The sequence below is a fragment of the Catharus ustulatus genome, chromosome 11 (genome assembly GCF_009819885.2).
Source record: "Catharus ustulatus isolate bCatUst1 chromosome 11, bCatUst1.pri.v2, whole genome shotgun sequence".
NCBI classification, from domain to species: Eukaryota; Metazoa; Chordata; class Aves; order Passeriformes; family Turdidae; genus Catharus; species Catharus ustulatus.
Window position 1 is genome coordinate 21526689 of NC_046231.1, and position 13632 is coordinate 21540320.

Below are 13632 nucleotides of genomic sequence, written 5' to 3' on the forward strand. Positions count from 1 at the left end.
AGGTGACACCCCTGGACACGACTTGGTCATGTGCGTGGGCAGCCTGTCCTGAGGGGAGGGATGGACCCTGCCCCAAGTCCGAGCTGTGCTGGCCATGCACAGGGGGCAGGCACAAGAGACAAAGCTCAGAGGGGCTCAGACCGTGCCAGGCCATCCCCGGGGTGCTGGGCTGCCCTCAGCTGTGCCCACACAGGTTTTGGTGCCTTGGTGGGAGTGGGGGGCACTGGCGCTGCCCCAGTTCCAGCAGAGGGCTGGCTCTGGCTGTGGGTGGCATTCCCTGAGCCCAGGGTACCTGGGATCCATCCCAGCACGGGGAGCTGGGACACAGCCCCCCTCCAGCAGATGGGTTTTTACCTTTTGGGGAACGATGCATTTCTTATTTAACCATTAAAAGCCCCCTCCTACCCTGGACTCCGGGGACCCTCCGTGCCCAGGGAGCCCAGTGTAGCTGGGCAGGGGGTTCGCACCCACCGGGCTGGGGAGAAAGGAGCTTTGTGCGGGGCTGAATGCGGGCTCAGTGCAGCGCATCCCGCACCAGCCCTGCCCGCGGAGGAGGGGGCCACCATCCCGCCAGGAAGCACGGGGCGTGGACAGCGCTTGTGGGAATGATTTCATTGGAAAGGCCTGCGATATTTTTTCCCCTCTTGTGTGTGGTTCTTGGAGGAGGCTGGAGGTGTATGTGGAGGGGACGCCGAGCAGCCGCGCACGTCCGGAGCCCTCCGGGCCGGTGCTGCTGCCCTGGGCCGGCACAGCCCCTGCCCCTGCCCCGCTGCCCCTGGCTGCCCCAGCCCCTGCTCGGGCTGAGCTTTTGGGCTGCTTTTTTTTAATCTTTTTTTTTTTTTTAATTTGCTCTTTTTTTTTTTTTTTCCTTTTTTTTTGTTTCTTTTTTTAACTCCCCTTGAGTGTGCAAGGTTTTTTTTAGTTCTCTGGGAGCTGTGGGCCAAGGAGAGGCAAGTGGAAGCGGGGCTGGCTGGCTCACCTCTATGTTCTGCTCCTCCCAGCCATCCTGGCTCTGGGGTTTATTCCGTGTTTTTGCTCTCTCTGTTGTCTCTAGTCCTCCGGAGCCCCGTCTGACAATGATCCTCTGGGGCCCCTTCCTCCCGGCTGGGGTAAGTACTGCACTGCCTCACCTGCCCTGCATGGCCCCAGGGGACACTCCTGTCACCCGCAGGACCCTGGAGCACCGTGCTGCCAGCGGCTCCCTTCCCTGGCATGGCTGGGTGGCCCTGGGGCCAGCGCTGCCTGTGCTCAGCTGCACGTGGGGCTGACTCTGCCTGTGACTAGCACAATCTCTCGTGTGAAATTCAGCTTTTTTCCCCCTTTTCTCTCCTTCTCTTGGAGGAGTTCCCAGCCTCTCTCAGCTGCTGAATGCAGAAGTGCTTGTGATTGTTCTTTGGATTGGGGAAGTTCCCCAGCTTGGGGATCAAAGTCCTTGCTGGTCATCCCCACATGGCCCAAGCATTGTGTGCTGGGACATTTTGAAAAGTCCCTGTGCCACCCCCAGGACAGAGATCCTCTCCATGGCAAGAGCATCCCTGGAAAGGGAGGGCTGGAATGCTTGTGGGTGCAGCTGGGCTGTGCTGTGCCAGAGAGAGCAGGAGAAGGGTTAAAATTGTGGGGGCTTGGAGCAGGATTGAGGGGCCAAGGCTGCTCAGGCAGTCTGCAGGGGCAGTGTCTTGATGGGGGTGCTGGTGGAGATCTTGCTGGGTGTCCCACCTGCCATCAGCAAGGAGAAGGGACCCATCCCCAGTGCCAGCTGGGCAGGGTGGGGAGGCACAGCTCTGCACCCTGGGGTGTGGGGGTCCTTGGGATGGATGCAGTCCTGGCCAGGAGTCCAGGAGTGAGATGGAGCAAGGGGCTGGCACTGGCTACAAGAGTGGCAGAGAGGTGACAAAGTGTCCCTGGCTGCAGGGCTGGGCATGTGGGAGTGACAGTGCACATGGAGGAGGAGGAGGTGTGGGGCAGACACAGGGCTGGGGAGGCAGGGGGTGTGTGCAGGGTGCCTGGAGTGTGTGCTGGAGCTGTTCTGTGCCTGTGTGCAGCACAGGGAGGGTGTGTGTGTTCACATGTGTGCACTGGAGCAATGCAGGCAGTCTGGGGAAGCACCTGTGGATCCGTGTGGAGGGACAGTGCCAGGTGGGGCTGTGTGTGTGCCACAGGGGTGTGTGGCTGGGCACAGCCCCTGTGCTGGCCTGGCTGTGCAGTGGCACCTCCTGCACGCTGGCACTGCCAGGCTGAGGCAGCTCGGGCACGCGGAAGGAATGTGGGGTTTATCCTGCCTTTTCCCAGTGAGGTGGAATGGGGGAGCTGACATTTCCTGTGAGCTGGGAAGGGGAGGGCTGTTCCCAGGACCCCAGCTAACGCTTCCTCTCCCTTTTCTCCTAGAGAAGAGACAGGACAATGGGCGAGTGTATTACGTGAACCACAACACCCGGACCACGCAGTGGGAAGACCCTCGCACTCAGGGGTAGGGGCCATGGGGGAGCAGGGTTTGGGGAGGTGCAGTTCTCCAGGGACCTGGGCTGCCCTGGGGCCGTGTGTCCCACAGAGGGACAGTGAAGCTCTGACAGGGCCATGACCAGAGTGCTGCCCAGGCAGGACTCCTCTCCTGGGGTGTAGACAGTTGCTCGCCAGTCCCATGCCATGAATCCTCCCTTTGCCTGACACAGAGCTGTAGTTGAGGGGGGGACTGTATGGTGAGCCCTTCCTTGCCAGCAGGATGATCCAGGAGCCGCCGCTGCCGCCGGGCTGGGAGATGAAGTACACGAACGAGAGCGTGCGGTACTTCGTGGACCACAACACCCGCACCACCACCTTCAAGGACCCGCGCCCCGGCTTCGAGTCTGGGTGAGCCCCAAGCTGGGTCTGAGGGCTCCTGTGGGCTCTGACAGAGGAGAGCTGCACCCCAGGGACCTCATCCCTCCTGGCTGGTCACTGGGGGTGCTTGGGGCAGGGGGTGTGACTGAGGCCCTGCTGCTTTGGCAGGAGCAAGCACGGCGGCTCCCCGGGCGCGTACGACCGGAGCTTTCGCTGGAAATACCACCAGTTCCGCTTCCTCTGCCACGTGAGTAGAGCGGCTGTGGGCAGCTGTGTGGGTGCCCTGAGCCCTGTGGGCAGTGTGGGTGAGGAGAGCTGTGCCAGCCTCACACAGCCCCCTGCCTTTGCCTGGTTTGCAGTCGAACGCGCTGCCCAGCCATGTGAAGATCAGCGTGTCTCGGCAGACGCTCTTCGAGGACTCCTTCCAGCAGGTAGGGAGGTGCTGGGGCTGGGGAGCCAGGCAGAGGGGAGCTGGGCAGGAGGGGAGCTGGGCAGGAGGGGAGCTGGGCAGCAGGGGAGCTGGCCCCAGCCATGGTGACACTGCCCTGCTCCTCGTCCCCAGATCATGAACATGAAACCGTACGACCTGCGGCGCCGGCTGTACATCATCATGCGAGGGGAGGAGGGCCTGGACTACGGTGGCATTGCCAGGTGAGCGTGACATGCCATGCCCTGCCTGTACCCTGTGTCCTGTGGGCAGCACAGGCGTAAGGCAGCTGCACTCGGGGCTCCCAGCCCTTGAGCAGAGAAGTCCAGGGGCATTCAAATGGGAAACTGGGTTTTAGGAGTGGTGGAACACCCTGAAGGCATTGCACCAGCCTGGCCCTGGCAGTGAGAGCACAGGGGACCCAGCTGGGGCTCCTCTGCTGTCCCCAGGTGTGGGGGCGATGGGCTGAGTGGCCTTGTCTCCCTGCAGCAAACAGTCCTGGTGCTCCCAGACAGTCAGTGTGTGCTGGGCAGACAGGGTGTGATGTGGTTTCTGCAGCTCTGCTGCTGCCCTGGGATGGTGTTACCGCAGGGCTGTGGCTTGGCTGGAGGGGATGCTGTGTCCCTGTGAGCCCCCTCTGGCTCACCTGGGACATCTCCTTGGGGCTGGGTTGGCGTGTCCCTGCCCGCTGCCGCCCCACGCTCGCCTGGTGCCCTTGGTGGGGCTGCTACCCCGGCTCCTGCTGCTGCTCCAGCTCTCTCTGTGTCCTGCCAGTGGTTTTACCCTATGGTAGGTTACGTCATGCTGTTCTACCACAGGGTAGAACCACGGACGGGATGCCGGGGCTGCCTCCACGTCTGAGGATTCCTGTCTGCCTGCACGGCCGGGGGAGCACAGCCAGGATGGTGCTGTCCCCAGCTTGGCGTGGGGCTCTGGGGCAGCGTGCAGAGGGGTTGGGTGCACTGGGGGGTGTGGGGGACACAGCTGGGACCGTGTGTGGCACTTTCCGAGGTTCCTGATGGGGAGCAACCTCCCCAGCCACACCAGTGCCAACACCTGCCGGGCACCCTGAGGAGGTGGCACCTCTTGGGGCAGGGACACACTGTCCCCTCCCTGAGCTGCTTGTCACCACACTCCCCTTGTCTCATCTCAGGGAATGGTTCTTCCTGCTGTCCCACGAGGTGCTCAACCCCATGTACTGCCTCTTCGAGTATGCAGGCAAGAACAACTACTGCCTGCAGATCAACCCTGCCTCCTCCATCAACCCCGACCACCTCACCTACTTCCGCTTCATCGGCCGCTTCATCGCCATGGTGAGAGCCCGGGGTTGGCTCCGGGGCTTGGTGGTCAGCAGGGGGACAGGGTGGTCAGCAGGGCAAGGGGCAGCTCGATGTGCCACGGCTGTGCTGGGCTCGGCCCTGCTGCTCACCCTGAGCCCCTTTTTGCCCAGTGGGTCAGTGGGAGATGGGCTTTCAAGGGTGTGCTGTGGGGTGATGCATTTTAAATCCCAGGAACGGCTGTGGGGCCAGAGCAGACCTGGTTTCCCAGGCGTTGTGGCAGGGATGGATGGCTCCAGGTCTTTGGCTGTCACCCCAGGTGCTGTCGGGTCTGCAGCTCCAGGGACTATTTTTAGTCCCAGCAGTGTGAGATTTTCCAGCTGCCCAAGCTCCAGAGCAGCTCCTCCCGTTCGTCTGGGATTGCTCAAGGCCGGTGTGGCCGGGCTGGCAGGGGGGCTCCCTGAGCCCGGGGAAGGGTCCCTGGCCCGCAGCCCCACGGGTGTGCGGGGGCGGCTCCGGCCCCGCTGTCCTGCCCTGCCCTGCCCCGCCTCGCAGGATACCAATAAAACCCCAGACTATTACTCACCGCTGGGCCGTTCTAGACAAGCGTCTGCATTATTTTTGGCTGCCTTTGCCTCGGGGCTCCTGGAAGCCAGGGATTCAGGGAAGCCACAGCACAGCTCTGTTTAAACAAGTGCTCTTAATAGAGCTGTGAGGGGAGAGGGAGATGCAGTGGAATTTGCAGTGGGGAGGGAGAGGGGCTGCAGCCCACCGGGCCTGGGGAGTGCTGTTGGGGCACCTTCCCCTCTCCGTGTGCCAGCCAGGAGCGAGTGCCACGGCTCAGGAACCCCTGAATGAGTCCCTTGTGGCTGCCCCAGGGTGGAGCATTGTCCTGCCCCAGGGCTGCGTCCCAGGCTCCCCCGTGAGCTGGTGTCCCCTCCCTGCCCTGCCACAGGCTCTGTACCACGGGAAGTTCATCGACACCGGCTTCACGCTGCCCTTCTACAAACGGATGCTGAACAAGCGCCCGACGCTGAAGGACCTGGAGTCCATCGACCCCGAGTTCTACAACTCCATTGTCTGGACCAAGTGAGTGCCCTACAGAGCTCTCCCCACAGCCCCTCACTGCTGCTGGGTCAGGAATCACATCCTGGTGTCCCCCACAGGGAGAACAGCCTGGAGGAGTGCGGCCTGGAGCTGTACTTCATCCAGGACATGGAGATCCTGGGCAAGGTGACCACCCACGAGCTGAAGGAGGGTGGTGAGAGCATCCGTGTGACGGAGGAGAACAAGGAGGAGTACATCATGTGAGTGGCTGTCCCAGGGGTCCTGTCAGGCACCCGCCCCCAGTGGCTGCAGGGGTGGGACCGTGGGGCCTGGGACGTGGCCGCTTCCCTGGGCTACGTGGCTGTGACAAGCCCGGGCTGGCGCGGCCGGCCGAGCTCTGCTGCGGTCTGGATTGCTGCGGGCTGGGCAGTTGCCAGTACTTTCAGGAAAAAGGAGAGGGGAGAGAGGCTGAGGCTCTCCTGTCCCACGGCTGTTCCCCCTGCCTGCCTGGGGGCTGCCAGGGCCAGCTCAGCTCCAGCCAGGGGATGTGGTTTGCACATCCTAAGGCCGCTCCCAGGGCTGAATGCTGCTCATGGGTTTGGGGGCAGAGACAGAAACCCACCAGTGGGAACTGGGGGGAGCCCCTCTCCCATTCCCTGCTGGTGGGAGGATCCTGGGGTTTCCCTGTGCCAGGCCAGCAGTGCTGGCTGTGTGCTGACCCTGTGTGCCTCCCCAGGCTGCTGACAGACTGGAGGTTCACCCGGGGCGTGGAGGAGCAGACCAAGGCGTTCCTGGACGGCTTCAACGAGGTGGTGCCGCTGGAGTGGCTGCGCTACTTCGACGAGAAGGAGCTGGAGGTGAGCTGGCACCTGGGCTGGGGATGTGGTGGGAAGGGACATGGTGACCCTGCTCATGCTCTGCTGATGAGGGTACAGCCCCAGGTGTTGGGTCTGGGGGTGGCTCGTTGGTCCATCCTGTTGGATGGGAGGAGTTCATGCCAGACACCTCAGTGCTGGTGCCCGGGCCAGGTGAAGGCTGGCACCAGAGGGGTTGGTGTGGGTGCAGGGCCCCATCTGTCCCCTGCTGAGTGTCCCCTGTCCCCAGCTGATGCTGTGCGGGATGCAGGAGATCGACATGAACGACTGGCAGAAAAACACCATCTACAGGCACTACACCAAGAACAGCAAACAGATCCAGTGGTTCTGGCAGGTCAGTGTGAGCTCAGCTGAGGGCAGGGGGAGCCATCCTGCAGGATGGGGCCAGGGTCCCACTGAGCTGCTGTGTTCCTGCTGCAGGTGGTGAAGGAGATGGACAACGAGAAGAGGATCCGGCTGCTGCAGTTTGTGACAGGGACCTGCCGCCTGCCCGTCGGGGGCTTTGCTGAGCTCATCGGTGTGTCCTGGGGAGCAGGGCTGGCACCTTCCTGTCCCTGTCCCCACACAGAGCACAGGCAGCACGTGAGCAGGAAGGCTGAGCACAGTGATCAGTGATCCAGCTGGTGCTGTGCCGTTTCCAGACACGTTCTTTGGCCGGGACCATCCTGCCAGGGTTAACTTTGTGGGACTGGTTTGTGATCTCAGTCTGAATGAGATTGGGTTTCTGATTCAATTTTGATTCTTGTGCACAAAGGCTCTTTTTCAGAAAAGCGTAGTGTGGTTCCATTCATTCTATAATTTACTGCTTTTTGGGGCCTATACCAGCCTTTCCCTGACTTTCCTGGCGTTCGTGTCAAGCCGACCAGCTTGCTTAACCCACTCAGTTCTCTCTGGTGTATTAGCTTTTTCCACCCCCTGGAACCTCTCCAGCATTCCCAATGTGTTAAAAAGCCACCTCGGTGACTCAGACTTCCTGTGCCAGGTCCTTTAAAACTCTTGGATAGACGGACTCACACAATCCTGAGGGTTTACAGATCAATAAGTTTTAGCACTTGCTGTGGAACCATCATGCTCAGAGATGCTGCTCTTGCCCCTCTGTGCTGAGAATCTGCTTTTTGCTTTCTCCTTTGTTTTTTGAACATCCTTTTTGCAACCAGGCAGGGATTGATGCCATGGATTTACGCCCTGTGTGACCCTGGGATCGCAGGGCCGTGATGGTGGATCTCAGTGTGTGTGGGAGGGGTTTCTTTTTCAGCTCCTGCCTGTGTAAAGAGCTTTGCTGTGCTTGTCATTAACAGGCAGCAACGGGCCCCAGAAATTCTGCATCGATAAAGTTGGCAAAGAGACGTGGCTGCCACGGAGCCATACATGGTAAGTGACTGTCCCTTGGCCTGGCCAGAGGATGTGGGGCCATGGGGAACTCTGTGGGGCTGCAGGGGATGGAACTGCTGTTCCTGGCGTGCCTCAGCCTCTGCTCTGTCCCCAGCTTCAACCGCCTGGATCTCCCTCCCTACAAGAGCTATGAACAGCTGAAGGAGAAGCTGCTTTACGCCATCGAGGAGACGGAAGGGTTTGGACAGGAGTGATGGAGCTGTGGGGCGTTCCCAGAGCGCTGCCCAGGGCCCAGCCTTCCCTGGGATGTGCCCAGGCCCCTCTGGACACTGTGGCTCCTGTTCCTGGGCGAGCTCTGCACTGACACGGCCCTGGGGGAACGGGCACTGCTTCCCTCCCTAAGGAAATCCGAGCTGTGATGGACAGGACACAAGGGCTTGGCTTGCGAGGGCTGGGACAGCACAGGGGGCACTGGGGCTCCCTGCACCCCCCACCAGACACAGTTACGTGTTTGGTAGAGGCTCTTCTTCCCCCTCATGTTTTCTGCCTTTTCATGGCATTTTGGTCATGGCAAGTGAGGGGGAAAGTGGCTCTCACATTGACTTCTGGGCCCCCTCCTGCACCCAGCATTCAGCAGCAGTGACAGGGACCCCCAGGACGATGCTTCTGAGGCTTTTGGGCACCATCTGAGCACCAGGACAGCCCCTTCCCAGGCCAGCCCTGCAGCCACTGGAGCCAGCTAAGCGTGTCCCACTGTGCAGCCCGTGGCCCCTGGGCAGTTTTATTTAAGTGATGTGGTTTCTGCTCGGAGCTGGTGCTCCGCAGCAGCCCCGGGGGCTCCGGGCCCTGCCGGCCTTCGCTCGGATCCTGGCTTCTGCCCACGCTCCTGTGCTCCCTCTGCTGCAGCGAGGGCAGGATCAGCTGGATGTGTCCCTGGCAGTGTGTGCAGGTGACAGAGCTGGTGTCCCTGTGTCCTGTGGAGACAGGACCCCGCAAGGCTCCGGGCTGGGAACGGCCGGTTCTGCACGGCCCCGCGCGGCTTCGTGTGCAATAAACGACAAAGCAGCTGCCGAGCTGTGCCTGTGTCCGGCTCCCTGTGTGTCCCAGGGCTGTCTGTGCCTGCCCTGGCTCAGTGGATGGCTCCAGGGTGGGGTCTGTGCAGGGCTGGGGGGCTCCAGGGCCATGATGGCACAGCCGGAGCTCAGCCTGGGATCACAAATCCCACGGGTTTTGTCCCTGCCTGCTCTGTGTCAGTGGTGGTGGCCTCAGTGCCTCCCCGGGCTTACAGCCTCCTGCAGCCCCTAGAGCTGCTGGTGCTGGCCAGGGGTGACAGTGCTGTCCCCAGGGAGGGGCTGGGGCCTTGCTGGCACAGAGCTGTGACAGCAGTGACAACGTCCCAGCTGTGCCACACCCCGAGGGGCCGAGGGACAGAGCCAGTTAAACACAGGGATGGCTGTGGGGCACAGAAGTGGCTGAGGGCAAAGGATTAGCCCTGAACAGGGGATATGGTTAATAAGAGCACAGTGTGCATGAGCCAAGGCCTCAACACCCCCAAAGTCACGCTGGGGGAAGGAGAAGTTCTGGTAACAGTATAATCAAATCAAAAGGCTGCCCATGGCTCCCCCACACCTGCCAAGGTGAGGAGGAGCACAGTGCTGAGCACAACACACAAGACCCCAGCACCAGGGATTTAGTTTACAAGATTTTTAATTTACAAATAAAAAAACTACACCTTTTACTTTTTCTCCTTTTTCTCCTCTTTCTTGCCATCACTCTTCTCTTTGTCCTTCTCCTTCTCATCTTTCCTCTCCTTTTTACTTTCTTCTTTTTCCTGTCCTTCCTTCTTCTCCGCATCCCTGTTGGCAATCTTGTTGTTGATGAGGTTGTGCAGGGCCACAACGGAGCGGATCAGCGAGGCCAGGTACACCACCACCATCTGGTCGTTGGTCTTCAGGTAGAAGGCCTTGACAAACTCCTGCAGGTTGACATCTGGGAGCAGGTTGAAGACATCCTGGAGGTGGTAGATGATCTGGTGGTTGATGGGGAGTTTGCCCAGGGCTACTTTCTCTAGGTAGCTCCTGATGTCCAGAAGTTTGGAGTTCAGTCCCTTCAAGCCATGGACCTGGTTAGTGATCCGCTGGGACAGCGTGCCCACCGTGGTGTCCTTGATGTCCCTGAAACCCAGAGAGAGTTGGGATTAGAAGCTCACCCTGCTGGGCCCCATCCCTTGGGACCCTTCCAGCCCTGAGTGAGGTGGCTGAGGGCTGGTGGGATCCAGGCTCCCAGGACAGCTGCCCCTCACCTCAGCAGGTGCTCCACTCCCACTTCCTCGGCCTCCTCGGCACCGATCTCACTCGTGACGTGCTCAAAGGTCTTGGAGGTGGGGGTGCCATCCTGAAGGGACACACAAACGGGATTTCAGCCAGGGCATGAGGGACTGCACCAAGGAAAGCAGAGAAGCAGCCCTACACAGGCCACAAGGGACCTGAGAGGAACAGCTCTGGCTCTCCAGCTGGGCTGTCCCTGATTCAATCAGTGTCACCCACTGCCCCAGCAATCTCCTGCTCTGGGTAACTTCCCATTTCTGCATTTTGCTGGTCTGTGCCCAGGGGGGAGCAATGGAACTTCTAAATATCACAATTACTTCTCCCTTCCCAACCTCGTTGCATTTTGGGAGAGTAGCTCCTGCTCTGTAGTGAAGGCCTCAGAGAGGAAAAGGGACCCAATATTTTGTATGCATCCAGAATTAATTAAATTGCAACAGCTACAGTGACTCACTGTTGGGTGTTGTTTGTCTGCATGGGGCTCAGTGGGGAGGGAGCTGCTCAGGGCAGGCCCACAATGACTGGGCACAGCTGGGAGCACCTGCAGCCAGTGACAGCCACGAGGGACAGCCACGAGGGACAGCCACGAGGGACAGCCACGAGGGACAGCCACGAGGGACAGCCACGAGGGACAGCCACGAGGGACAGCCACGAGGGACAGCCACGAGGGACAGCCACGAGGGACAGCCACGAGGGACAGCCACGAGGGACAGCCACGAGGGACAGCCTCCAAGTGCTCCCAGCCGTGGCTGTGACACCTCACAGGGTGAACACTCACATCATGGACCTCCTCCACGGAGATGTAGGCTTCTGTGGGCAGCCCCAGGTCCTTGGGCTTCACATCAATGATCACCAGCACCTCGGGGAGAAAGAAAACGTGCACAAAACTGGATTTTGGTCAAGGAGTAAGAAAAAATACCCAAGGCAGCTCTTCCCTCCTCTGCACCAGCACGAGGTGCCCAGAGGGGTAACCTCAGGCAGTGAGACAATGATTCAAAAAACTCCTGATCCCAGTTCCTCAAACACTTTACAGCCACCAGGCTGTGTCACCAGCAAAGAAGGTGGGGGACAAGGCTCCCCAGACACCCCTTCTAGGGAAGGTGAGAGAAGAACAACCCCAGAGGCCAGAGCTGGCCTCACTTACAGAGTTGGGGCAGTATCTCTTCATCAGTTCGTTGATGGCAATGTCGTTCTTGTGCAGCTTCGGGCCCGTGTGGTACCACCCCACGATTCTTTCTCTGGCTGAGCAAAAACAGAAAAGATTTGGAGTCAGAACCAGGGGGAGACCCCAGCAGAGAGACCTGGGCAGAGAGTGGGTGGGCTGAGTGAGGGTGAGAGTCTGATCTGTGTGGAGAAGAGGGCAGTGGATGACAAGGGCATGGCTTGAGCAGGGACCACACTCACTCATCACCCTGACCCACAGCTCTTCTCCTGGCCCCTTCACTGGGTAATTAACAGCCTGTGTTAATTGTGTCACTCTCAGGGTTGGACAGCCTGCACCTCTGACATCTGGAGATGCAAGTCCCACCCCTGAAGTGTTCAAAACTACGTGGGTGTGGGACACAGTTAGTGGAGAGCATGGTGCTGCTGGCTGATGGGTGGACTCGATGATCTTAGAGGTCTTTCCCAACCTTAAGGACTCTGTGATTGACAGGAACTGCCTTTTCCACAGCCCTGAAAGTTTCTGGGAGCACATCTGACAGATCTCAACTCACCATTGACCTTCTTAAACATTCCATACATGTTCTCCAAGTAGTCATGGTCCAGGAACCACACAGTATCATCCTTGTCATCCTCATCAAAAGGTACTGGGAATAAAACAAAACACCAGCGTTTAAGAATCCAACTTCCTGAATTAAAATGTTTATTGAAATGCTCTGAGTTTGGGTATTTTTGGCTGCTAAAGGAGAGTGAGGCTTACTTAGGGGTGTCGACAGCAGTCTGCATTTGCTGTTTGATATGGGGTGATTTGTACAGGTTAGATCAAGGGTTTCTTCAAAAACCCCAACACAATCCATACACTAAATAATTCAGTGGCTTTGGAGAAGGGCAGGACACCTGAACTCACCTGCAAAACTGTTGGACACATCCAGGATCTTCTTCTGCCAGGAGCCCAGCAGCACTCCAACCACTCGCTTCTGATTTCCCACTTTTCCTATTCTGAAAGGAAAAACAACTGTCAGTCCCTGCCAGGAACGGGGAGGAGGGAGAAGGGGCCCCAGGCCGTGTCGGAGGTGACACAGCGGGGATGGAAGACAGGGGTTATGATTGTGTATCACGGCTGGTGTTTACAGCCACAAAAGGGCGTCCGGTGCCAAAGCCTGTCCCCAGGGCCGGGGGCACCCGCGGGGGACGGGACCCGGCGGCGGCTGCGAGCAGCGACAGACCCCAGTGTGACCCACGGCAGAGCGGGGAACGCCGCTCCGGCAGCCAGGGCTCCATTCCGGACCCCAGAGCCGCCGGCACCGGGGCAGGGAGCGCGGGTAGGCCTGAATCACCCGGGTGCCGGAGGGACCGGGCCCCCGCCCCGCCCCGGGGCCCTCCCGCTCCGCCGCGTCCCCTCCCGGCCCCGGGCTCCTCCAGGGCCCCGCTCCGGCCCGGCCCCGCTCCCGGCCCGGCCCCGCTCCCGGCCCGGCCGTGACTCAGCGCCGCGGCGCCGCTCCCGCCCGGCCGCACCTGTTGAAGTGATCCACAACGCTGAGCAGCACCAGCGGGTGCACGACCACCCTGTCCACGGCCAGCTCCGGCATGGCGCCCGCCCTGCCCGGCCCGGCCGCGCCCGGCCCCGCTCGCTCCGACCGCCCGCGCCCGCACCAGGCCCGACCGGCCCCGCGCCCTCAGCCCGCCCCGAGCGCCCGGCGTGCAGCGCGCGGGGCGGGGCCGGCCGCCGGCGGGGGCGGGGCCGCGGCCATCTTGGGAGGGGACTCGTCACGTGGGGGCGTGGCAATACTGAGAAGGTAACGTCGCCATCTTGGGAGGGTACACTCGCCATTTTGGAAGGGTACAGGCGCCATATTGGGAAGGTATCAACGCCATCTTGGGAGGGTACCGCCGCCGCCATCTTGGGAGGGTGCAGTCGCCATCTTGGGACGTTGCTCCGCCCCGAGGCAGGGAAAGGGCGGGAAGGGGGCGGCCCTCAGCGCTGGATCCCTCCCCTTTCCCCTCCCCTTTCCCCTCATTTTCCCCTCAGTTTCCCCTCAGTTTCCCCTCAGTTTCCCCTCAGTTTCCCTCTCCTTTCCCCTCTCCTTTCCCCTCTCCTTTCCCCTCTCCTTTCCCCTCTCCTTTCCCCTCTCCTTTCCCCTCTCCTTTTCCCTCTCCTTTCCCCGTTTTCTCTGCCTTTCCGTCCCTTTTCCCCTCTCTTTTTCCCCTTTCCCCACTTTCTTTCCTTTCCTCTCCCCTTTACCCTCTCATTTTCCCTCTCCTTTCCCTGTTTTCTCTGCCTTTCTCCCCATTTTCCCCTCTCTTTTCCCTCCCTTTTTCCCCTGTCCCCACTTTCTTTCCTTTTTCCTCCCCTTTCCCCTCTTTTTCACCCA

General features: G+C 60.3%; 2 protein-coding genes across 3 annotated transcripts in view; one reads left to right on the forward strand and one right to left on the reverse strand.

Annotated features, from left to right (window-relative positions):
- Window positions 1-8848, forward strand: part of WWP2 (WW domain containing E3 ubiquitin protein ligase 2) — a 29043-nt gene extending 20195 nt beyond the window's left edge. Inside the window, exons 11-24 of one of the 2 annotated variants that reach the window (XM_033069447.1) lie at window positions 1055-1109; window positions 2386-2467; window positions 2716-2847; window positions 2986-3064; window positions 3177-3248; window positions 3380-3468; window positions 4398-4557; window positions 5477-5610; window positions 5688-5828; window positions 6305-6425; window positions 6673-6777; window positions 6864-6960; window positions 7742-7814; window positions 7930-8848. In XM_033069447.1, the coding sequence (XP_032925338.1) occupies window positions 1055-1109; window positions 2386-2467; window positions 2716-2847; window positions 2986-3064; window positions 3177-3248; window positions 3380-3468; window positions 4398-4557; window positions 5477-5610; window positions 5688-5828; window positions 6305-6425; window positions 6673-6777; window positions 6864-6960; window positions 7742-7814; window positions 7930-8029 (1440 nt within the window). In that variant the 3' untranslated portion in view covers window positions 8030-8848. The remainder of the gene's footprint in view (window positions 1-1054; window positions 1110-2385; window positions 2468-2715; window positions 2848-2985; window positions 3065-3176; window positions 3249-3379; window positions 3469-4397; window positions 4558-5476; window positions 5611-5687; window positions 5829-6304; window positions 6426-6672; window positions 6778-6863; window positions 6961-7741; window positions 7815-7929) is intronic. The other variant, XM_033069448.1, reaches the window with a different exon arrangement.
- Window positions 8849-9464: 616 nt separating this feature from the next.
- Window positions 9465-12934, reverse strand: PSMD7 (proteasome 26S subunit, non-ATPase 7). The gene is made up of 7 exons (XM_033069450.1): window positions 12776-12934; window positions 12168-12259; window positions 11815-11907; window positions 11244-11341; window positions 10878-10958; window positions 10078-10169; window positions 9465-9949 (listed from the first exon to the last, which is right to left on the reverse strand). The coding sequence occupies exons 1-7, from the start codon at window positions 12847-12849 to the stop codon at window positions 9511-9513; spliced, it is 969 nt and encodes a 322-aa protein (XP_032925341.1). The 5' UTR covers window positions 12850-12934; the 3' UTR covers window positions 9465-9510.
- Window positions 12935-13632: the final 698 nt, after the last annotated feature.